The sequence below is a fragment of the Gymnoscopelus braueri genome, assembly GCF_963280865.1.
Source record: "Gymnoscopelus braueri genome assembly, chromosome: 15".
Taxonomy (NCBI): domain Eukaryota; kingdom Metazoa; phylum Chordata; class Actinopteri; order Myctophiformes; family Myctophidae; genus Gymnoscopelus; species Gymnoscopelus braueri.
The window spans coordinates 12,038,222-12,063,066 of record NC_137620.1 but is presented as its reverse complement, the minus strand read 5'-3'; the positions used below and the strand labels follow the sequence as shown (position 1 = coordinate 12,063,066).

At 42.1% G+C, this 24,845-nt stretch overlaps 1 protein-coding gene across 1 annotated transcript; it reads right to left on the bottom strand.

Moving 5' to 3' along the window:
- Window positions 1-6,286: 6,286 nt before the first annotated feature.
- Window positions 6,287-22,734, bottom strand: LOC308101357 (uncharacterized protein; the record flags this gene model as incomplete). The annotated part of the gene is made up of 8 exons (XM_080450781.1): window positions 6,287-6,309; window positions 14,493-14,597; window positions 14,966-15,226; window positions 15,837-15,938; window positions 16,102-16,253; window positions 16,639-16,679; window positions 16,969-17,007; window positions 22,624-22,734. The coding sequence occupies 8 exons, from the start codon at window positions 22,732-22,734 to the stop codon at window positions 6,287-6,289; spliced, it is 834 nt and encodes a 277-aa protein (XP_080306907.1).
- Between the last annotated feature and the right edge of the window lie 2,111 nt (window positions 22,735-24,845).

Sequence of the window (24,845 nt, the reverse complement as noted above, 5' to 3'; positions counted from 1 at the left end):
ACACACACACACACACTTTCAGAGTACAAGTTTACAAATGTTGTTGTATTGTCGGCGGAGGCGGCCAAAATGGCTGCCTCCGCTGGAAAACACGTGCCAAAACACAAAATGGCCGTGGACAAACACGTGGCACCATCCAAAATGGCGACGCACCCGAGCCCACATGTAACAACAAGCACGGTTGCCGGGCCAACGAGTACAGCCAAGATGGCGGCTCTCAAAATGGCCACGCACACGCACCCAGATGTAACAACAAACATGGTTGCCGGGCCAACGAGTACAGCCAAGATGGCGGCTCAAGTACGCCCGACAACAATAACAACCCCTCCAAATCCTTTGTCACTCCGCATCGAGCGATGGAAAGAATGCAACACCAACCCCTGGGTGCTTCATATGAGAGCACGGGGGTACAGGCCGCTGTTTCCACAAAACCACCCATGTCCAACAGAGCTTTGTTGTCACACACGAGTGGACAGTAGTGACGTGTCGGTTATGATCGATTCATTCACAAGAACTAGTTCTTGACGTGAACGAACGGACACTCTTCACTCTTTGGAACCATTACGTTCACGATTTCGTTCATGCCCCCCCGCACACCACACACACGACAGGCGGACTGTTTCTCCTCCTGCGACTGTGCACTGTGCAGTCATGTCAGTGGGATCAGATGCACACAGTTGCATGCACATAGTAGCCCCTTACGCCCCACCGGGACCGGAAGCGCTACTGAACATGAACAAATCATTTGAGCGAATCATTGGAACGAATCATTGGAACGAATCGTTTGAACGAATCGTCTGAACAAATCTTTGAACAAATCTTTTGAACAAATCATTGCCGTGAACGTGAAAGAAATCGTTCGTTCACTGAAATTAACTGTTTTTCCCACCACTAGTCAGGTGGCGGTACATACTGCTTTTTCCACTAGACCACCCATGTCCAACAGAGCACTGTTGTTACACGTGAGTGGTCAAGCGGCGGTGACGTTGCGAGAGGAGACTGCCTCCCTATTACGCAAGAACGCCGTAAGGAAAGTGTCACCAAGAGAAAGCCGGCTCGTTTTCTACTCGAGATACTTCCTGGTCAAGAAGAAAGGGGGGGGGGGCTACATCCTATCTTGGATCTAAGGGCGCTCAACAGGTATCTGAAAACCTTCCAGTTCGAATGTTGGCGGCGACGGCGCTACTGCGCTCGGTCCGTCAGGGCGACTGGTGGAGCTCACTAGATCTCAAGTACGCCCTTCTACACATCCCTATCTACCCGCCGCACAGGAAATTTCTGCGCTTCGAGTTTGAGGGTCGTGTGTACGGGTACCTGGTCCTCTCGTTCGAAATGTCTTGAGTCCCAGGATGTTCATGAAATGCACTCAAGCGATAGCTCCTCTGAGACAGAGGGGAGTCCGCATCGCGACCTACATAGAACAATTGGTTGCTGAGAGGACTGCGGCCCAGAACCGACCCAGTTCCGACCCAGTTCCGACCCAGTTCGTTTCCTTGGGGGCCGGGTCACGGGGAAGGCGGTGGCATAGTCAACGCCTTCCCGGTGGATTGTGGATGCTATTCGCCTGGCGTACACTAGTATAGCGGAGCCCCAGTGCCTGGCGGCCTGAGAGCGCACTCTACTAGGGGTGTGTCGACGTCCTGGGCCCTCTGCAGAGGTGTGTTTTTCAGGACACCTGCACGGCAGCAAGTTAGTCGTCTACCTCGACTTTCGCTGCTCTCTATAGCCTGGACGTGGCAGCGCCCTCCATGGCGCACGCAGTCCTGGGCGTAGTTTCCACCTGACGGTGGGTAGATGCATGGAACAGACGTAGGGTCGGTTCATGCCCTTGTGCCTACTAGGGGTGTGTTGACGTCCTGGGCCCTCTGCAGAGGCGTGTCTTTCAGGACGTCTACGTGACAGCGAGTTGGTAGTCTCCTCGACTTTCGTTGTTTTTCTAGCCTGGACGTGCCGGCGTCTTCCATGGCGCTCGCAGTCCTGGGCGTGGCTTCCACCTGAAGGTGGGTAGGTGCATGGAACGGATGTAGGATCTGTTCATGCCCTTGTGCCTAGTATGTCATAGGCCGACGTCTGGGCCTTAGTTCAGTAAGGTGGACTTCGGTCTGTTAGGGCCCTCCACTAAGATGGACAGGCTGTGCCTGTCCTTTAGTTCTTAGGGCAGACAATGGTATGTCAGGGCCCTACTTATTTCCTGATCCTTACCTTATTTCCTGATCCTCGCCATCAGACCCGGTGGGTCTGATGCCAGACCCACCGAGTCCACCATTGTCTTGGAGGTGCAAACAACACATGGTGTCAGCATTGTGTTTGTGAGAAGGATCATATAGTGATTTATTAGTGTGGTTGCCCTAACAGGGCAACCAGACTATAGTTCTAGGGATACTTTATTTATTTCTAGATAAACAATACTTTGGACCGCATCTCCTCCTACAGCGCTTGTATTTTGCTAAGAGATTGGTTAAATAGTTTAATTGATATTGATTTATTAGTGCATTAAATTTCCCCATCCGCTTTAATGTAAAAGTGAAAAAACTCAAATTCAAGTATTTTTTTCTCAAAAACCGTAAGAGCTAGAGTTACCAGATTTGGAGAGGAGGTTCATGATTTAGTCCGAAATTATTGAAAAAATAATTACACTAATCGGCCACATGGTGGCGCTAAAACAGCGCCCTTTACGTTTTGGCCTATAACTCTTGAACCGTAGGTCGTAAAATCAAAATGTTTTCCCTGGATTCCTTGGGTCACTACGCATCTCCCCATATAGGCCACGCCCATTTGCGTCAGGATAGATTTTCCGCCATTTTGAATTTTCTTCAAAACACACTTTTTGCACCTTTTCCAATTTTTTTTCTTCCAAATCTCACAAAAATCGTTACACGTGATCTATGGACTCCTGCGATAAACCTATCCAAACGGCATTTTGATAGTCCTTACCGTTCGTCCGTAATTGGCTTTCAAAGTTAGTGGGAGGAGCCCGTTTTACCAAAAATGCCAAAAATCACGAACGAAACGTCCAATCGATCCCAAATTTGAATCACACGTCGAGGGTGGTTTACTCAACGAATCCCCAAAAGCATTCCCACTTTGACCCATAGGGGGCGCCACAACTGTGCAAAACGTAACCGTTTGATGCAAAAACATGATTTTTGGGGGGATCACTCCTCTCAAATTGAAAACCAGGTGATCTCAGGAGTGACATGACGATGTCATTGGCCCGCTACATTTGTGGGAGGGGCTTATTTATTTTAGTGGGAGGGGCCTATTTCTTCAAATCAAAACGCCATGTATCACGAACACAGGATCCAATCAGCACCAAATTCGAATGGCACGTCACGCGGCCTCCGATGGTATTCCTCCAAGCATATTCCTCATGTCCGGGCGGCGGCAACCTGCGACCGGCGTCGGCGCAACCACACTTTGCAATTGCCCTGAATTGCGACCCGTCTAGTTTTTTCTGTTCTGGCGCAAAACCGCGGTTAAGTGTCATAATGCGGGGACCTGCACCATAACAAATTAAGACGATATGTCAACACCAAATAATTGTTTTTTAAGCTCCAAAGCCACAAAAAGCTATAGCCTGGTAAATCCTCCCGGTCACGGAATTCACAATTCATATGATTTCAGCAATCATATGGAATGTGAATTCCACAACTGGGATTGCGTGTACTAAGGTGTGATGTCACTGTAGCTAAAATAATATTGTTCAGTGACTGATCACATCAGATAACTTGATATATTGTACATCAACAGCTGTACCTGTTTAATTAACACATTCATCTCTTCCCAGGTGAGACCCAGTTAGTCGCTCCACTTCAGCCAATAGTGGCAACACTTGGTGATGACATCATTCTGCCAAGTCACCTGAATCCAAACACTAGTGCTGTTGCAGTGACCCTGGAGTGGAGCAGACAAGACCTCAATCCTAGGGTTGTTTACGCACGGCAGGGACGGCGGGAACTTCTTAATTTTAAAAACCCAGCCTTCACTGGAAGAACATCTCTGTTCATAGAGGAACTGCAGAACGGCAACGTTTCCCTGAAACTGTCCAATGTTAAGATCTCAGATGCAGGGGCTTACAGATGCTCCCTTCCTACAATGAAGATAGTGTCTTTTGTTGAGCTGGTTGTTGGTAAGAAAAGGTTTGGTAATACCCTGTCGTTTTCCTCTTTGTAATCTTTATCTCTAACAGTGTATCTAAAATAACTATATGCCATGTCAGATGCAACTTGCCATGTCACTTTGATTCTGGCACGCACACCTGGTTGGCAGGAATGCCTATTTAAAGCCTGGATTTCCTCACCATTTACAATCAGCTAGTTAATGACACCTTGCTTCACTGATGTCTATCAATATGTGACAAATTATTGTATTTAAAAAAAAAAAAACGTTATTGATTATTAATTATTGATAAACATTTGCTCATCCAAGTATGATTGTTGTATTTCCAGTGTTTGAACCCAATGTCTTCTTCATTAGGTGCTGTCTCCTCACCTGTCATCATCTTAGTGGGGATCAACAGTGATGCAGTGGTTTTAGGGTGTGAGTCTAAAGGCTGGTATCCACAACCTGAGGTGTCTTGGCTGGACAGTGAAGGAAAGCTCCTTCCTGCTGAACCCTCAGAGACAGTCAGAGGTACTGATGGTCTCTATGCAGTCAGAAGCAACGTTACTGTGAAGAAGACTGACAACAACACCTTCACCTGTAGACTTCAACAACACAACATCAACCAGACCAGAGACACACACATCCATGTTCCTGGTAAACATGTTTGCTAAAGTCCTTATAAGAATACTTTGAATGTTTTAAACAGTGAGTTATAGTTTTATCCTACTATAATTCTACAAAGCTTTGTAGTGCATGGTGTAGTGCATGGTGTAGTGCGTGGTGAGGCCAAAAACTGTTCTGCCCGGTTCTCCTCAGTGGCTGGAGCAATTGATTTGAATTTGCACACAGACATTGACCATTACCATGTACACGGAACTGCGAAGCCCGTTTTTTTGTGTAAAAGAATGTCGCCATGGTTACGGCTGCCCAGCTGTGGGATGCCCCTGCGAGCTATGGGACGAACTGCCTCCCGGGTTGCCAGATCATGTGCGCATATCCCCCCACGGGTATGGACTAGTATGAATAACAGCTGTTGTGTCTTTTATATTTTGTAGGAGATTTCTTCATGGTTCAGTCGAGTTCCTCTGTTGTTTATATCATCATAGCTGTTGTCTTCATGTGTTGCTGTCTGGTAGCAGTTGGCTGTGTTTTATGGAGACATAACAACATCAGTGAGTTATAAATGTTTTTCACCTTAAATATTTTTCATATAAAAAGTCAATTAAACATTTAATGTAATGTAATATTATTGTGTTCAAAGTTGTATGTCTGCACCCTTAAAATTGATTATATTACTGACCGTAAAATTTGCATTTAATTGCTTAAAATGTTTTGTTCTAGCTTTGACTTAAATTCCTCAATGTTTTTTTGTATGAATCTCTTTTATTGTAAATTATGTATCTCACGCAGTATTTAATCCATTTCATTACCACATTTCTTTACGAGTTTCAGTAATGTCACATTACATTTTCCCTACAAAATATAACATGACCACATTTCAGTCAGATAACTCAAGAATAGTTTGAACCAATATTTTATTATGAATGTGAATACAAGTGTGTATATAATAATTTATCTTGGCGTTCGGCTCTGCAAAATATTTTTCTCCCTGCTCGGCACAATCAAACAGACATCATTAACCATTAAGAGCAGGGAGATAGATATACATACATAACAACCCCCCATGGGGAACAGAACCAATAGCAGAGCCCACTGGTGATGCTGGGGTGGTGGTGGGAGTAAAGGCGGTTACACACCGGCGAATATGCGAATATACGCAAAATTCGGACTCGTTCCGAATAATTAAAAGGCGCTTTTTTCGCTCTGCGAAAATGGTGTGGAAGCTTGCATTGACTTTATAAGGTTTTAAAAGAAAACGTATTATTCGCATGAAAAAAATCGCCCCGGTGTGTAAGGACCTTTACAGTTGCATTCCAACAACCAGGGGTACAAATGACAGCAGAGAATGAACAAAGACTGAGGTGAGCTTAAATAACCCGCTGATTGGTCAGCTGATTGTCACGTCAGCTCTGACGTAAGACTGCGTAATAGTGTTGTAATAACTCTGTATGCACCCGCATAGCCGCAGTATGTACCCTCTCGAGTATATGCTGCCTGAACTAACTCGCAGGCTACGTCTCATTAGATATAAGCTGCAGCTTACATGGTGTTTTACTTCTATTCACAGAGACTGATAGAGACCGGCTGAAGACATTGAGAGAAAACAACACAGAGGAACAGGAACTTATGAAGAGTTCTGAGGGTTTGAGGAAGGAAAAAGAACAGTTCCAGACAGAGCATAAACAGAAACAGAGTGACATAGATAACATGATTGAGACTTTTAGAAAGGAAAAAGAAGGCATTCAGAAAGAGCTTCAGCTAAAACGGACTGACATTCAAATGAAAGATAAAATTATTCAGGATTTGAGGAAGGAAAAAGGTCTGCTTCAGCAGACACAGAGTAACATGATTGAGGATGTGAGGAAGGGAAAAGAAGGCATTCAGACAGAGCTTCAGCAGAAACAGAATGACATACATACAATGACTGAGACTTTTAGGCAGGAAAAAGAAGGTATTTTCCAGCAGTATCAGACAGAGCTTCAGCAGAAACAGAGTGACATTCAAATGAAGGATGAAGTGATTGAGGATTTGAGGAAAGAAAAAGGTCTGCTTCAGCCAAAACAGAGTGATATGATTGAGGATTTGAGTAGGGAAAAAGAAGGCATTCAGACAGAGCTTCAGCAGAAACAGAATGACATACATACAATGACTGAGACTTTTAGGCAGGAAAAAGAAGGTCTTTTCCAACAGTATCAGACAGAGCTTCAGCTGAAACAGAGTGACATTCAAATGAAAGATAACGTGATTGAGGATTTGAGGAAAGAAAAAGGTCTGCTTCAGCCAAAACAGAGTGACGTGATTGAGGATTTGAAGCAGGAAAAAGAAGGCATTCAGACAGAGCTTCAGCAGAGACAGAATGACATACATACAATGACTGAGACATTTAGGCAGGAAAAAGAAGGTATTTTCCAAAAGTATCAGACAGAGCTTCAGCTGAAACAGAGTGATATTCAAATGAAAGATAAAGTAATTCAGGATTTGAGGAAAGAAAAAGATCTGCTTCAGCAGAAACAGAGTGACATGATTGAGGATTTGAAGCAGGAAAAAGAAGGCATTCAGCAGAAACAGAATCACATACATACAATGACTGAGACTTTTAGCCAGGAAAAAGAAGGTATTTTCCAACAGTATCAGACAGAGCTTCATCAGAAACAGAGTGACATTCAAATGAAAGATAAAGTGATTGAGGATTTGAGGAAAGAAAAAGAAGGCGTTCAGACAGAGCTTCAGCAGAAACAGAATCACATACATACAATGACTGAGACTTTTAGGCAGGAAAAAGAAGGTCTTTTCCAACAGTATCAGACAGAGCTTCAGCTGAAACAACGTGACATTCAAATGAAAGATAAAGTGATTGAGGATTTGAGGAAAGAAAAATATCTGCTTCAGCAGAAACAGAGTGACATGATTGAGGATTTGAGGCAGGAAAAAGAACGTCTTTTCCAACGGTATCAGACAGAGCTTCAGCTGAAACAAAGTGACATGACTGAGGATTTGAGGCAGGAGAAAGAGCGTCTTTTCCAACAGTATCAGACAGAGCTTCAGCAAAAACAACGTGACATTCAAATGAAAGATAAAGTGATTGAGGATTTGAGGAAAGAAAAAGATCTGCTTCAGCAGAAACAGAGTGACATGATTGAGGATTTGAGGCAGGAAAAAGAACGTCTTTTCCAACGGTATCAGACAGAGCTTCAGCAGAAACAGAGTGACATGACTGAGGATTTGAGGCAGGAAAAAGAGCGTCTTTTCCAACAGTATCAGACAGAGCTTCAGCAAAAACAGAGTGACATGATTGAGGATTTGAGGCAGGAAGAAAAACGTCTTATCCAACAGTATCAGACACAGCTTCAGCAGAAACAGAGTGACATTCAAATGAAAGATAAAGTGATTGAGGATTTGAGGAAAGAAAAATATCTGCTTCGGCAGAAACAGAGTGACATATGATTGAGGATTTGAGGAAGGGAAATGAAGGTCTTGCTCAACAACTCCAGAGTTGGAGTACACAATAATGTGGTGTGGTGAAGGATTTTGTAGACAGAGTTAAAGTACACACACACACACACACACACAGACAGACAGACAGACAGACAGACAGACAGACAGACAGACAGACAGACAGACAGACAGACAGACACACACACACACACACTGTATATACTGTATATGTTTTACCTGTCTGCCTTTTATGCCCATATGGTGATCTCAGTATCGGTCTGTCTGTCTTCTTTGAATTTATATGAGTGGGTTTATGCAGTTAGTTAATGACGTAGATGCAGAAAGGACATGCATGCGGTTATGATCTCAGTGACTCAATGAATAAGGAGGGAGTCCCTAGGGACATAATGCACTGGGTGAGCAACATTTCATTGAAGTGAGTGAGCGGGATCATATTGCTCTATGCTAAAACTTGGTCCCGGAACTCAGCCGGACTGCACTTATTCAAGCCACCGCACCAACTGTCCAGTCAAGTACGCTACGGTACTAATGTTTATGCTTTCATTGTCTTATTGTTTTGATCTCTTACAAGGTCTATAATGTGTATTGTGTATTATGTATTGATGATGATGATGATTTTTCTTTATTAAAGTGTCATGCTTCCAAAGGAAGCCCAGCCCATATGGACTTACAGGACACTAGCATTTCATTTGACAAATGATGTACCGACAATAATTCAAAAACAATAAACAAACAACAAACTAAAACACTCAAGCTTCCTGCCCATGGCAGATTACATAAATACAACTTGAAATACAACATTGGGCCTGTTACCTCACATCTTAACAGAGGACCGGACAAGAACCTATTTGAAGAGATGAGATTGCCTTCTACTCCAGGCACTAGAAACAAAATTGTATTCTGTGGTCACTCCACTGTCAGGGCTTTAATGCTCAATGCTAAAGTGAAAATGATCTTCTTCCTTTTTTTCATTTCCTGTTTCTTTATTATATTTTTGTGACTGTGATTATGGAATATGTGGACAATTGCATGGCTTTTGTGGTCATTAGTGTATACAGTACATGTATTTTGTAGCTATTGTGAGACAATGATTGACAGTCCTTGGTTGAATGTTCTGCTAATTAGGAAAATCAAACACAAAACAAACTGCCAGACTTTAATGTGCTTCCAAAGTTCTACATTAATTGAGGGTTCGAGGCCTATAAGGCTCAAAACCTCTTTGAAACTGTTCTTCCGCCGTTTTTGCAGTTCTGGCCTAACCGTGTGGTTACTTTTTACGAAACTCGGCAATATGGTAGAGGGCTATGCCAAACGGCTAAGACACGAAACTCACAACTATTGGCCAAAGGGTGGCGCTATAGCACTCAATTGACTTTGAACAGGTACAACTCATGCCCTGTTTGACCTACAGACATGAAACTTTGATACACACATGCGTCTCCTCATACCCAACAACTTTCACACTCTGACTTTTGACCTCTGACCTTTAGATCTCCCACCATTTTGAATTATATGAAAAGCAGCGAAAAAACTATACTCCGGGGATTTTTGAGCAATCTGCACAAAACTTTCTACACATGTACTTTGGACCTATGCCGACAAAACTTTAGTGGCGGATTTTCCATAAAGGAAAACGTTAAGCTTTTATGAGCCAATGAATATTGCAGTTTTATGACAATTATTCATCTGCCCCTAACATATACATGCAGACTCACATTTGTTTGAAACTTTACAGTAATGTAGAGGGTCATTCCAAATATCACTGAAACCAATCTTACTCCAATTGGCCAAAGGGGGGCGCTATAGCAATTTTTTGAAAATGCTAACTTTAAACAGGTAAAAGTCATGCCTGGTTTGGCCGACAGCCATGCAACTTGCTTACACATGTGCCTTGACTCATGAGGAACATATGTATCACTTTGACCAGTAAGCTCCGGCCTTAGATTTTCCGCCATTTTGAGCAGTTTGAAAAACACTTAATCCTGTGTTTCTGCAGTGATTTTTGAGCAATTTGCGTGAAACGTTCTATACATGTACTTTGGACCTATGCCGACAAAACTTTTGTGGCGGATTTTCCATAAATGAAAACATTAAGCTTTAATGAGCCAATGAATATTGCGGTTTTATGAAAATGATTTGTCTGCCCCTAACACATACATGCAGACTCACGTTTGTTTGAAACTTTGCAGTAATGTAGAGGGTCATTCCAAATATCACTGAAACCAATCTTACTCCAATTGGCAAAAGGGGGGTGCTATAGCAATTTTTTTTAAATGCAAACTTTAAACAGGTAAAAGTCATGCCTCGTTTGGCCGACAGCCATGAAACTTGCTTACACACGTGCCTTGACTCATGAGGAAAACATCTATCAGTTTGACCGCCATATTGAGCAGTTTGAAAAACATTTAAACCCAGGAATTCTGAGCAATTTGCGTGCAACTGTGTCATGTGTGTAAGCTCCTTTTTCACCAGTTCAGGTCTGATGGTCAAATGGCTTCTCTCTACAGTACCTGCCTCACAACCGCAAGGTCACCAGTTCAAACCTCACCTTGGGCAGGCTACTATTCAATTTCATCGCACAAAACACGACTGCATCAATGAATGCATATGCAATTGTTAAAGATAACGTGAAATGCTTATTTGAGAGTATGTTTTTTCAATGTATGACATACTTCATTCTGAAAATAGCCGATCTACAATCTCACAACTTTTCAGATAGCAACGTGTTTCTGAGCTTGTAGATCAGCTACTTTCACCAGTTTCAGTTCCGAGGAGACGTACAATTTCTCCATTGGTAAATGGTTTGTGAACGAGTGATCTTAGTGCTAGTGAAACAGGGGCTTGGTTCATGACAGAAGGCAAAAGTTTAAGATCTTCAACAGACAACTTCAGCCTTGACGAAGCTATAGCACTACAGGTAGTGTCTCAGCCTCTGAGTCCGAAGATCGAGAGTTTGATTCCTGTCAATGGCAATAGGTTGAGGTGTCCATGAGTGAGGTTCTTAACCCGGGATTGCCCACCTGCGTCCTATGTATGACCACCTCAGCTGGGTCGAGCTGAAAAGTAGTTTCCCCTGTTGGAATAATTTACGTTTACGGTCTTTATTGTGGGCTCGCTGCAGGAGCTATTTATATACTATATTCTCCTCAAAGCATTAGCACCCTACTTCTCTTACATACTTTCACTTAGAAACTCCATTCAATTGGAGACCACCTATGCTTTTTCTTTGAAATAATGTGTAGTTTTTCAAATATTTAACTTTAAGCGCCCAATGCCACGTTATTGGCCATGGCCATTTAAAGGGTAGCAACATTAACAAACACATGAGTCTATACCTGTAACAATGCTCTATACACCAGGGAACCAGATTATGCTGTGTTGCTTTTGCCAGGATTCCATCCCATGACCTTGCGGTTCAGAGTCAAGAGCTCTTCCAACTGAGCTACCCAGACACAAGAAACATTATACATTGTCATTCGATGAACGTGCAACTTTTATACTACAGATTTTTTTTTACATCACTCTCCGATTTAATAAAAAAAAATAAGCTGTGTGATATATACATTTTGAGTTAAGACCATTAATATCAACCCATGTCCCTCTGCACTCTAGCAATCAGTGCACCTGGTGATACCTAGCCTGTCAGTCATTGGCTCCTCAATGGTGCTGAAAAGTAACTATGTACATTTACTCAAGTACCAATGCAAGTGCTTACAATGCACAGTACAATTTTGAGGTGCTTTTACTTTACTTTCCATTTGTGTTACTTCTACTCTACTACAATTACAGCATATGACAGCTTTAGTTACTTGTTACTTTGCAGATTTAATTATTAATACAACACCTGCAGTAACCACATACAGCTGATCCGTTATGAGCTTGTATATATATAATAAGCAATCCATGCTGTATGATAACTTACCACACATGAAATCCAATTATGTCTATCCAATGGCTTAGTCAGTACACTGTCTATCTGCCAGTCTGTAGGTCCCTGGTTCAAACCCCAATTTAACCAGTCCAAATATAATTTACTGATCAAAAAGTATGTCTCTCTCTTTCTCTCTCTCTCTCTCTCTCTCTCTCTCTCTCTCTCTCTCTCTCTCTTAATTATTCTTCTGCCCCTAACACATAAATGCATATTCATATTTTTGTGAAACTTTGTAGTATTGTAGAGGGTCACTCCAAATATCACTGAAACCAATCTTACTCCAATCGGCCAAAGGAGGGCGCTATAGCAATCGTTTGAAAATCCAAACGTTTGGCCGACAGCCATGACACTTGCTTACACATGTGCCTTGACTCATGAGGAACACATCTGTCTCTTCAACCAGTAAGCTCCGCCCTTAGATCTTCTGCCATTTTGAGCAGTTTGAAAGACACTTAAACCAGTTTTTCTGCCCAGAGTTTTGAGCAGTTTGTGTGAAACGTTCTACACACACTCTATGGACCATTATCTGAAAATCTCAGTTGAAGAGAAGTTTGTACGTAAAAAAATTAAGCCTTCATTAGCCAAATAATATTGTAAAGGGCATGGCTTCATTAAAAAAGGAAGAAAAATCATCTTTGTGTGCTCCTTTCTCACTGCTCGGTCTGTGGATCGAATAGCTCAGTCGTTAAAGTGCTGGTAATGTGCCAGCCTATGAGTCCCAAAGGTCAAGGGTTCGATTCCTGTCAATGGACATGGTTTGAAGTGTCCATGTGAGGTTCTCAACCCCAATTGCCCCCCTCCGTACTATCCACAATCCCTCTGCTCAGCTGTTGAGAATGCTCATTTGTTAATTGCATGGGCTGCTTTGTCTCGAGTTCAATCTATTCTGTTTCTACGTCTGATTGTTAGGGATGCACGCTGTTGTTTTTTTTAAACCGATACCGTTATCGATAACTTCCTGCTTCTCAAGACCGATACCGATAACCAATAATACAAATATATATACATATATTAAAAAAATCATAAATATATTTTTTTCAAATGTATATGAATCTGTAGTATTACAGATGGAGAACACTCTAAAATCGTGGATTTTACTTTGGCTGGTCAGTTATTATTCCAGACAGTGGTCTATCCAAGAGGTTTAACATGTTTGAGACCAGGTCTCAACCAGCTCCTCATGCCGTCTCACTCTCTCTCTCTCTGTGTAGCGTAGCTGTGTGTGTGTGGGGAGGGGAGGGGCTGTGCTGCTGCTACAACGTGTGCGAGAGAGTCTCCACACAACGGTGTCTAACGGAGAGTTATACTTCTCCAGTACAACGGTGTCTAACCGAGAGAGTCCATGCAGATCACAGCTGACAAATATTATATATTATCGGAGCTTTTATTAATGTTATCGGTTTTATTGGTATGACGTCATAATTCCTGATATCGGACCGATAATTATCGGGACGATATTTATCGTGCACCACTACTTATTGTGCTATTGTTGCATATCGCTTTTTGCCTCTCATGCCTCAAACCCGTTTATTGCTGCTTGCAGCTATATTTTATATTGAAATTAGAACCGGTTGTAGTAAGTGTCCTTAACCAACATGATCGGTTCAAAAACTGAACATGCTGCAGTGGGCAGTATGTATCTTCAAGAGCCCCACTTTCATTGGTCCGCAGAGGAGCCCTGATTGGTTCCCTGAGACTGAACAGGTCAGAAATTAAAATATAAATATATATTCAGCAGAAATTAAGTACAAATCAGGGGTAGCCTACTGTACTGCTGGCATGTTGATGAATAGACAGAGAGCCTTACTTGACATAACATGGATCTGTCAATAAAAGAAAAGTACCATTAATTCTCTGAACCTTTAAATTGCTATTCCATATTATTCAGTATGTTTACTGGAGAGTTGTTCAGCGATTATAATCTAGGTGTAATCCATCATGTAGTCGTATTCAGCAGTGATGTGATGTTGAGTTGCTCTACCTCTCCTCTTGCTGTGTTTAGCTTCCTGCTTCACACGCACATCTTGATTGATTGATTGATTGATTGATTGATTGATTGATTGATTGATTGATTGATTGATTGATTGATTGATTGATGGTGATAAGTTAATATATTTAGATTTAGATCAATGGTAACATGACACCACCTTCCCCTAGATGTACTGCACATACATGCTAAGTTGGACATACAGTAAGTAGTACGGACGGCAGAGATCAAACCTATAGACTACAAAGAGGATAGCCACAAAGATAAAGCCAGAGAGTTTTTTCTTTCTTTTTACATAGGTGCTCGTCCCATAAATAACAAGAACAGTTACATCACACCATTGAGAATCTTACAGTTTCTCTAAATGGCTGTATGTGAACATCATTGACGTACCTCTGCATTTCTTCCAGACGCACAGCCCCAGAATCAGCAGAATGATGGAGACTCCAGCCCACATCAGAGGGTAGAAATATGGAGGCAGAGAGGAAGCGGGAGAGTCTGAAACAGATCGAGATACATATTCCTCTTAATCACACTTTTTGACAGCTGTGAATCTCTTTCAAATGTCAAAAGATTTTCTATTCCCTCTCAGCAGATATTTACCGATTTACATTTCGACCAAGAGTACGGCAGAAATACCAGCGGAAATCAGACTGGGTTTATTTATTTCTATCTCTGCTTGTGAAGGTGTGGAACTCTAAATATGGACAAGGGGGATTGGATGGTCGGTGGGTCGGTACAAACCACTTTTATCATGTGGGGTGTATCAGACCAGCTAGCACAGCCTCTATAGGCCACCAGCAGGGAATTTGAACTCTTAGTTTTGTAATTGATTCATGTTCACCATTATTGCACGACTTTTTCACCTGTCACATCCATCCAGCTCTCTGGTGACCCTCCAAGGGAAGAGATGTTACACTTGTAGAATCCTTCATCAGACTTGTAAACACTGTGGATGGTCATGTGTCCTGTAGACTCAGTCCTGATGAGGGATCCATCTTTGTAGAAATCAGCTGGGAGGTCAGAGGATGTTTTACCAGTAGTCTTGTCTTTGGACCAGCAGCGCAGAGTGACATCACTTCCCTCCATCACAGGAAGTACAGGGCTCTCCAGGATCACATCTCCATCTAGAACCAACGGCAGGTAGAGTTATGAACATCTACAGAACCAACAGCAGGTAGAGTTATGAACATCTATAGAACCACCAGCAGGTTGAGTTATGAACATCTATAGAACCAACACCAGTTTGCTGTTGGTTCCAAATCATTTGTGTGTACATAAATTACTATACGGTGAAAGAAATATACTGTATAACATAGGTATATATTTATAATTTCACCAACAAAGCTGCGATTCTGTAGAATATAATTGCTGATATACAGTATATCAGAATGACCTCAAGTGTGATATTACTTTTATACATACATTGAGAACTCAACATGTTAAACATGGACTAAACATTGACAGTAAGGTTCATGCATTTATTAGATTAATGTATTGATCAAATACTTTAAATTGTCAATATATTTAGTCTTAGTCTTAGTCATCGTAACTTCGTTTTTATTTCGTTTTCGTCAGTGAAAAAAGGTAGTCGATGAACATTTTTCGTCATAGTTTTAGTCGAAGAAATCAACACTGATGGGAATTAACCTATATTTGTGTTAACAATGATAATATGTGGATTATCTCTCTACCTATTACAATACAGTGATTATATTGATATGATATAGATTGTACCAGAGATCATAATGTTGATGGACCGGCTGAGTTCTTCTGACTTGGACTCACACCAATAAACTCCATTGTCCCAACGATACAGGACCATGATACAGGACACTCCTACACAAAATCACAATGAAAAGAGGGATTTCAGTTACAAGCCTTTTATCTGTCTCTGTCTGTCTGTCTGTCTGTCTGTCTGTCTGTCTGTCTGTCTGTCTGTCTGTCTGTCTGTCTGTCTGTCTGTCTGTCTGTCTGTCTGTCTGTCCGTCCCTATACTTACCTTCAGTGGTTCCCCATTCATAGTTGCAGGTTCCATTCCCCTTCTCACTGGTCTCTCGTTTCACGGACCATCCCAGCATAGAGCTCCCTTCTTCCTCACAGCTCAGTGTGATATACTCATATTGAAAGAACTGAAGTCTATTCTCAGATACACTGGAAGAAGAAGAAGAAGAAGAAGAAGAAGAAGAAGAAGAAGAAGAAGAAGAAGAAGAAGAAGAAGAAGAAGAAGAAGAAGAAGAAGAAGAAGAAGAAGAAGAAGAAGAAGAAGAAGAAGAAGAAGAAGAGAGATACAGAGAAAGACAGTGACATAACAGAGACAGGAAGGGGGGATAAATAAATAAAGGACAGAGATACAACCTGTAAACTTGATCTGGTCTGAGCAGATCTGTGCTGCAATCTGTCATTGCAAATAACAATATTAACAATAGATGAAATAACAACAGCAATACATTTGACTGACTGTATAATGTCTTCATATGTGGAAGTCTGGTATCGCGATAACAACAATTTACAGTAGTTAGATCACCAATTGCTATACCGAGTGTTCTGAGAGGCTGTGTCACGGTGTGGTTTGGCAACCTGAAAGCTCAGAACAAAAGATTCATGGCAGCAAAAATAATTGGCACATAACTGCCACAACTTCATAACGTTTACACCAATCGCTGTAAAAAGGAGAGGCCAAAACAATCAGGACACAAACCACCCCATTCATGAAACGTACTTTAGCATCAAATCACACACCCCCTGTCTCAGTAACAGTTTCTTTTTACAGGCAGTCAGGTTGCTGATGCATACATATGCATACACTGCATGTGCATTGTTACTGTATAATATGTCATGTTATGTTAGTGCACTGAAGATGTCTCACCATCTGTTTGAGCAGGTCCACAGCAGACGAGGAGATGCACTGTGGAGAGAGACAGAGGGTAGAGAGAGGGAGAGAGCGAGACACAGATAGCAGAGATAAAAACAATATAAATAGTTTTATATTGTAAAAACTGAATTAAAGTGTCATGGCAGTTTGTCTGCCCTGTCTGTTTTCGGACATTCTCTGCTTCTCTCCTTATTTGTCATTTAGGTCGGAGTTGCATTCTGCACGTGGGGAGGTGTGTCCTGGCAATTACCTGGCTGTCTTCTATCCTGCAATACCTGGTTCTGACTTCACTCTGTGCTCAGTTATATCTTGCAGCTAGTGTGCAGTCTGTGCACATGCTTGTGACAGTCACACTACACTAAGTCAGTAGAAACTCTCCAGTTGATCTTTTAGGTTGAGAACCTGATCTACAGTATGTCTGGCCTTCTGTAACTCTTGAAGCCTGACTGCCTCCCACCAGTGGTGTAAAGTAACTAAGTACATTTATTCAAGTACTGTATTTAAGTACAATTTGGAGGTACGTTGACTTTACTGGAGTATTTCCAATTTTCAGTAGCCTACTTTTACTTCTACTCCACTACATCTCAGAGACACATATTGTACTTTCACTCCACTACAATTATTTGAAAACTTTAGTTACTAGTTACTTTGTAGAGTTTGATAATTATTACAAAACATACATTAACCACTTCAGCCCTATATACACTTCGGCCATTTGAAAATAGCCGATCTACAAGCTCACAATACGTCGCGATGCAACACATTGTGAGCTTGTAGATCTGCTATTTTCAAAAGTATTTTATAAAGTATTTGAAAACTTGTGAAATGGGACATTCTGCATAATGACTTTTTTTGACATAAACTACTTTTTGGTACTTTAAGTACATTTTATACCAATACTTTTGTACTTTTACTTTTATTTTGAATTCTGGACTTTAACTTGTAACAGAGTATTTCTACATTGCAGTATTGATACTTTTACTTGAGTCCTTTTCCACCACTGCCTCCCACGCAGCTCCAACCTGGATTGAAGACACGGAAGGACTGTATGCTTGTTCTATGCAGCTTGAGAAGCTTGGACCTCAGTTAACCTCTTCAATTTGAGATCTAGTTAATTTCCTCGGCTTAAGAAGCTTGTACCTCAGTTGCACGTCTGTGACTTTATTAAAGACCCTACGTTTTGCTTCAAACTACATCTCCTTGGTCAGTGTGTGTGCATCTCTGACTGCCTTGACATATAAAGGACACAACCTTTTATTTTTTCAATCTCTGATTACTCTGAACTTATCTCTGTACTCTTAGTACAGATAAAAGTCCTATCCTGTTTCACACTTACTGCTGTTGCTGCTATATTACTGCTGTTACTGTAGGCCTATAGTGTATAGCTTTACAGTTCACCTGCTTACCTTCCATGTGTGTGTGTGTGTGTGTGTGTGTGTGTGTGTGTGTGCGCGTGCGTGCTGTGCGGAGGGGGGGGGGGGGGTACTATTGTACCGTTTCCCCCTCAGACTTCCTGTTTCGCAAAGCTCTATTTCTTGTAATCACTCACACTACTGTCTTTTTTCTCATAATCACCTGCCCTGTTTTTCTTATTTTCGCTCTTGATGCGCTCTCTGTCTGTCTGTCTGTGTCTGTCTGTCCCCCTCTCTCTCTGTCTGTCTGTCCCCCTCTCTCTGTCTGTCTGTCTGTCTGTCTGTCTGTCTGTCTGTCTGTCTGTCTGTCTGTCTGTCTGTCTGTCTGTCTGTCTGTCTGTCTGTCTGTCTGTCTGTCTGTCTGTCTGTCTGTCTGTCTGTCTGTCTGTCTGTCTGTCTGTCTGTCTGTCTCTCTCTCTCTCTCTCTCTCTCTCTCTCTCTCTCTCCTCTCTCTCTCTCTCTCTCTCTCTCTCTCTCTCTCTCTCTCTCTCCCTCTCTCTCTCTCTCTCTCTCTCTCTCGCTCTCTCTCCTCTCTCTCTCTCTCTCTCTCTCTCTCTCCTCTCTCTCTCTCTCTCTCTCTCTCTCTCTCTCTCTCTCCCTCTCTCTCTCTCTCTCTCTCTCTCTCTCTCTCTCTCCTCTCTCTCTCTCTCTCTCTCCTCTCCTCTCTCTCTCTCCTCTCTCTCTCCTCTCTCTCTCTCTCTCTCGACACTCTACAAGGTTTCAACAACCATTGTACATGGAAATCCGCCAACAATATACTGTCAATGTATTATCTATGAGACAATAACTGCTAATGCAAATCTCAAAAGTAGTTCAGCTATATTTATTATGTAATGCTTGAAAATATCTTAACCCTATTGTAATAGTCAGTTTTCCTCACATTTCAGACAAATCTTCATCAGAGGTTTTATTTTAGAGGAAAATAATAATATAATTTCTAAAGAATTGTTGCTGAAATATAATTAAACTGGCTAATCCAAAAGGGTTCACATTTTAAGGTATGACTGTCACGGGGCAGGCCCGTGCCCTATATATACACATACATTTAACTTTCGGTAACATGCAAGAACAGCAATAGTTTTAAAGTTTATTGAAAACTGTAAGAATGTGAATTGATTTGGTCACACCTGTCTCTCCTGCACTGCTGGTGGCAATTTTTTAGATTAGGAAGGTGCCATGTGCTGTGGAGGAGAGGGGTGTTTATCTGGGCTTCATCATAATGTGTTTATGTACTTTATTCAAAATGTCATTTGATTGAAGTTCACCCCAAGAGTTAATTGTGAAACATCTTTAGGAATGTTTAGGTTACTATTAGCTGTGGGTTATTTATGGAAGTATTCATGGAAGTATTGTTGCTAATTGGTTCTGTGTCCTGTGGTAGGATCCACTCCCTATTTATAGGAGGCTGCAGACCCATACAATTTGTGACATCCCTGAAGGAAAGCTGCAGGGCCTTTTGTGAGGAAGGTTTAGCCTGTTGGAGTTCTTAAATGATTGGTTGTTTATTAGTGTTAGTGTTTATTTGTATTCAAATTATCTCAATTTTGCAATTCTTAATTTTTGTCACCAAGTTATTTTCCATTGGCCAGCACTGTATATTTGTGCATGGACTGTTAGTGTTTTTGGAGAAGAATAAAGACACATAAAAGTTGCATTCCTGGTCTGGATCTGTTAATTTTTGGAGCCTTGGCAGATCGGCCAACTGTTACAATGATTGTCTTGTCTTATATTACAAGTAGTTTAAGGGCCAGACATGTTTGCAGACAGTTATCTGGCCTATGCCGGGCCCTTAGAGTGGGACCCTGAAATGTCATAATGAAACTAACACCAGCTGCATTAAAGCAATCAGAAGCAGAAGCAAATATTACTAGACTGTGTGGTTCATAATCATAATCCCTGCTTCCATTCCTGGCTCTGCCACCTCTAATTATCATACTGGAGCAATTGCTATAGCTATGCCAGTGAGTAGGACTGTCCTAAACAGAGGTCTGGTTGAACAAAACAAACTAAAACAAAAAAACACCCTTTTCCTCAAGCAGTCCATTAGTCAATTTATTCTCTTTCTGCCAGTATGCATGGAACTTGTGTTGCAGTACTCTGAACGAATTGGGCTATGACACCCAAAGGACAGTAGAGGGAGCCAAAGGTCAATACATAAATAATTCACAACCTTAAAAGAGGGCCTTTTGTTTGATGCAGGATATATGTTTGTTTTCATTATTAACATGTATATTTTTATAACTGGCCAAGTTATGTGTAGCCTAGTACAAACTATTTGACTGTCACCACCCTCTGAGTCTCACCAGAGCACTTCTCTCCCTACCCGCCCATGCCTCCTTTGCCAAATGAAAATGTCAACCTTAAAATTTAAAAAGGAACATATCAATATGAATTTTATTTCACAGTTGCGTAACAGTATAAAAGGATGCCAGTGCATTGAAAATAAAGCTGGTTTTGAATGAGACACATGAGCAAATATTATACCAAGTACAGTCTATAAAAATATAAAAACTAGCAACTTCCTCCTTGTGATGTCATCGCAATTCCATTCTGATACCCATATAGCCACCCATATAGCCACCCTTTCACAACATATCTTATTTTAAGTCATTTACATATCATTATAGGCTATATAAAAACAATTCATATTGTTGTCTATATATGTACTAGCATATACGTAAATAAATGAAGTTTTCCCTTATATGTTTCCCTACATTTAACAATAGAACATGAAAGTGAAATGGCACAGATGGCTTGTGAAGATTTTGACAACATACAGTGGTTCTCAACCTGTGGGTCAGGACCCCTAGGGGGGTCCCCAAATGATTTTGGGGGGTTCCTAAATGATTTGCGGAAAGTAAACATACAGTGTGTTTCTTAATTTCTAAAGTGACAATTTAAGGACTTAGAAGACCTTTTTAATACTTCTAAAGAAACAAAAAAGAAAAATAAGACAATTACTGTATCAAAAGTAATAAACATATTGGCCAAATTGTCAAATATTACCTAAGAAGAACATTTTGAAAATAGCTTGTCTGTTGCGAGGCATTACGAGCATGTAGACCGGCTATTTTCACAACATGTAATGTCAAAATGTAATGGCTCAACTCTTACAATTCCTGCTCGTCAGGGTGGGGGTGCCCAGTTCACATATGATTATTTTGGGGGGTCGCGGCCTGAAACTTTTGAGAACCACTGGGTTAAGGCATTGGTATATATGTTACAGGGAAAATGGCATTCCAGGGAAATTGAAAGGGGTACGCTTGTTTTTATGCCCCTCATGCAATTCTGTAGAATCAACGCTAGAGGGCAATGCAAGCCAGACATGAGCCCCACACCACACACGCACGCATGCACAAACCAGCACGCACACACGCGCGTGTACACGCACACACACACACACACACACACACACACACACACACACACACACACACACACACACACACACACACACACACACACACACACACACACACACACACACACACACACACACACACACACACACACACACACACACACACACACCAGGGGGCGGGCCTGGCGGGCTATGTTAGTGCAGTGAGTGGCACTTGGGGCAAACGCAGTCCCCACACAACATCATTTACGATTCTGTGCCTATCGGTACATAACTCGGACGGCGCTTAAGTCGACTAGCAGACCATCGGTCCGGGTCGTCGCGGGCACTCGCGCCTGGAGGCGCTCGGGGCGCGACTCCTCGGCCTCAAGGTCTGCTAAGTCGGAGCGCCTTCCGTCATGGTCCAAAACTATACTTTATCAGCGAAAAAAAAGTAGTCCGCGGTTGTTTGAAAAAGTAATGTCCCAAGCTGGAGTCAAACCCCGGCTCCCAGTGGTAGTGGGTGGGGAGTCCAATGATTATCGAAGTGCGCCACTGAGGCTTGTACTAGTGGTGCAAAGTAACAAAGTAGATTTACTCAAGTACAATTTTGAGGTATTCGTACTTTACTTGAGTATTTCTCTCATATCATCCATTTCATTTTCAGCGTTCCCCTAGCGTAGCTTCCTGGTTAGTATGTTGTTGTTGTGGTCGTCGTCCTCGCATCAAAGCCCCGCCTCGCAGCACCGCCCCGTGCCTATAAAACAAGCGCTCCCCTTCAATTTCCCTGGAATGCCATTTTCCCTGTGACATATACAACACTATGAGAAACACTGTTCCCGATAATTAAAACATTCGACACTATGGAGGACACTGACACTGGTAGGCAAAAACTACCTTCTTTTTCATCCCATTATGAGAGACCCTGCTCCCGATAAAGCTATCAGGACTATGGAGGAAACAGCCTCCGATAAGACACTGGTAGGCAAAAACTACCTTCTTTTTCATCCCATTATGGAAGACCCTGCTCCCGATAATGCTTTCAGGACTATGGAGTACACTGCCTCCGATAAGACACTGGTAGGCAAAAACGACCTTATTTTTCATCCCATTATGGGAGACCCTGCTCCCGATAATGCTTTCAGGAAGTATATGATATGTATACGCGGACCAACAGACCGATAGTATAATTAAAACATGGTGAGGTACCAGGACAAAATATCATGGATTAAATCATTTAAAAGTCTTCGCTGAGCAGACAAACTCACGCTGACATACAACGGATGTAATAATTGTTTAGTCCCCGACTTCTTTGGGGTATTTCTGAAGGTGTTGTGTGTGCTTCTGGTTCAACTCTGCTGCCGAGCCAATAATATTAAGCTATGGAGAATGAACCGGTAAAGGAAATGAGTATATCCCACCTTCTGGAAACCAGGGCCTACAGTAATGCATAGAACCTATACAGCGCGCAGTCGGTAGCGCTGTCGCCTCACAGCTAGAAGGTCCTGGGTTCAACTCCCGCAGGGGACGCTGTGGGCGTGTTCTCTCTTCCGCGTCATCAGTGCCCATACCCTAGGTGGGGTTGGCGAAAGGGCCTTTCTGTGCGGAGTTTGCATGTTCTCCCCCTGTCTCCTAGGGTAGGTACCCTCACAAAAACATGCAGTAATCCTGGTCACTATACTGCCTCCCCCTGGCCAGCCAGGGCGCCTGATGGAGGGGAAGGGAACTGGTTAGAATAACGTGTTCCTTCCACGCGCTACGTCCAACCAGGGAAACTCTCCCCTGTCAGGTGACAAGAAGGTCAGTTGGCTCTCATGCATTGAAGGAGGCATGAGCTCGGCCCTGGCCTCCCTAGGTTGGCAGAGGGAAGGTAGTGCCCAGGATTACATAGACAATTGGCACTGGGTGTAAAAAATAGGGTTACAAAATCGTGGGATAAAAAAAAAAAAAACCTATACAGCGCCCAGGGAGCGGTTAGGGGGGTATAGTAGGGGGTACTAAGCACAAAAAATGGCCAAATCGTTACGCGGCGGATAAAAGCATGAAATTTGATACAGATGTCCCTTGGGTCATCCTAAAACATCCTAGAAGGGGTGCCCAAAAAAATCTTAAACAGGAAGTGACTTATGGACAAAATTCAAAATGGCCACCTAAACTGTTGACCGTTGACTCAAAAGACACCAAAAGAATCTCCAAAAAGCATAAAATTTGGCACATATGTCCCTTGGGTCATCCTAAGACATCCTAGAAGGGGTGCCCAAAGGAATCTGAAACAGGAAGTGAGTTATTGACTAAATTGAAAATGGCCGCCTAGTGTTGTCGATTGACTCAAAAGACAACTAAAGAATCTCATAAAAGCATACAATTTGGCACACATGTCTTTTTGGTCATCCTAAGACATCCTAGAAGGGGTGCCCAAAGAAATCTTAAGCAGGAACTGAGTTATTGACAAAATTGAAAATGGCCGCCTACAGTGTTATCTATTGACTCAAAAGACAACTAAAGAATCTCATAAAAGCATACAATTTGGCATACATGTCCCTTGGGTCATCCCAAGACATCCCAGAAGGGGTGCCCAAAAAAATCTTAAACAGGAAGTGAGTCATTGACAAAATTGAAAATGACCGCCTACAGTGTTGTCGATTGACTCAAAAGACAACTAAAGAATCTCATAATGGCATACATGTCCCTTGGGTCATCCTAAGACATCCTAGAAGGGGTGCTTGAAATTATCTGAAACAGGAAGTGAGTTATTGACTAAATTGAAAATGGCTGTGTACAGTCTTGACAGATGATGCAAAAGACACTCATAAAAAATAATCTCATAAAAGCATGACATTTGGTACAAATGTCCCTTGGGTGATCTGAATGCATCCTAAAAAAAGTTTGAATAGTCTCTCAATGGAAAACACTCCTCCCACACGGGCTGCACTGCTACAATATTCAAATCGAGCAGCCAATCTAGCATTTGGTCCAGAAGCCTGAAAGCTATGCAATCTCTACCATCTCCTGACAAATAAATTAAAGTCGCTGATTCGTGGACACCTTTATGGACACTCTTGCCAGAGGCTGCTTAAGTTTGTAGAGAACTCAAGTGTGGCTGCAAAGCTGAGCCCTTC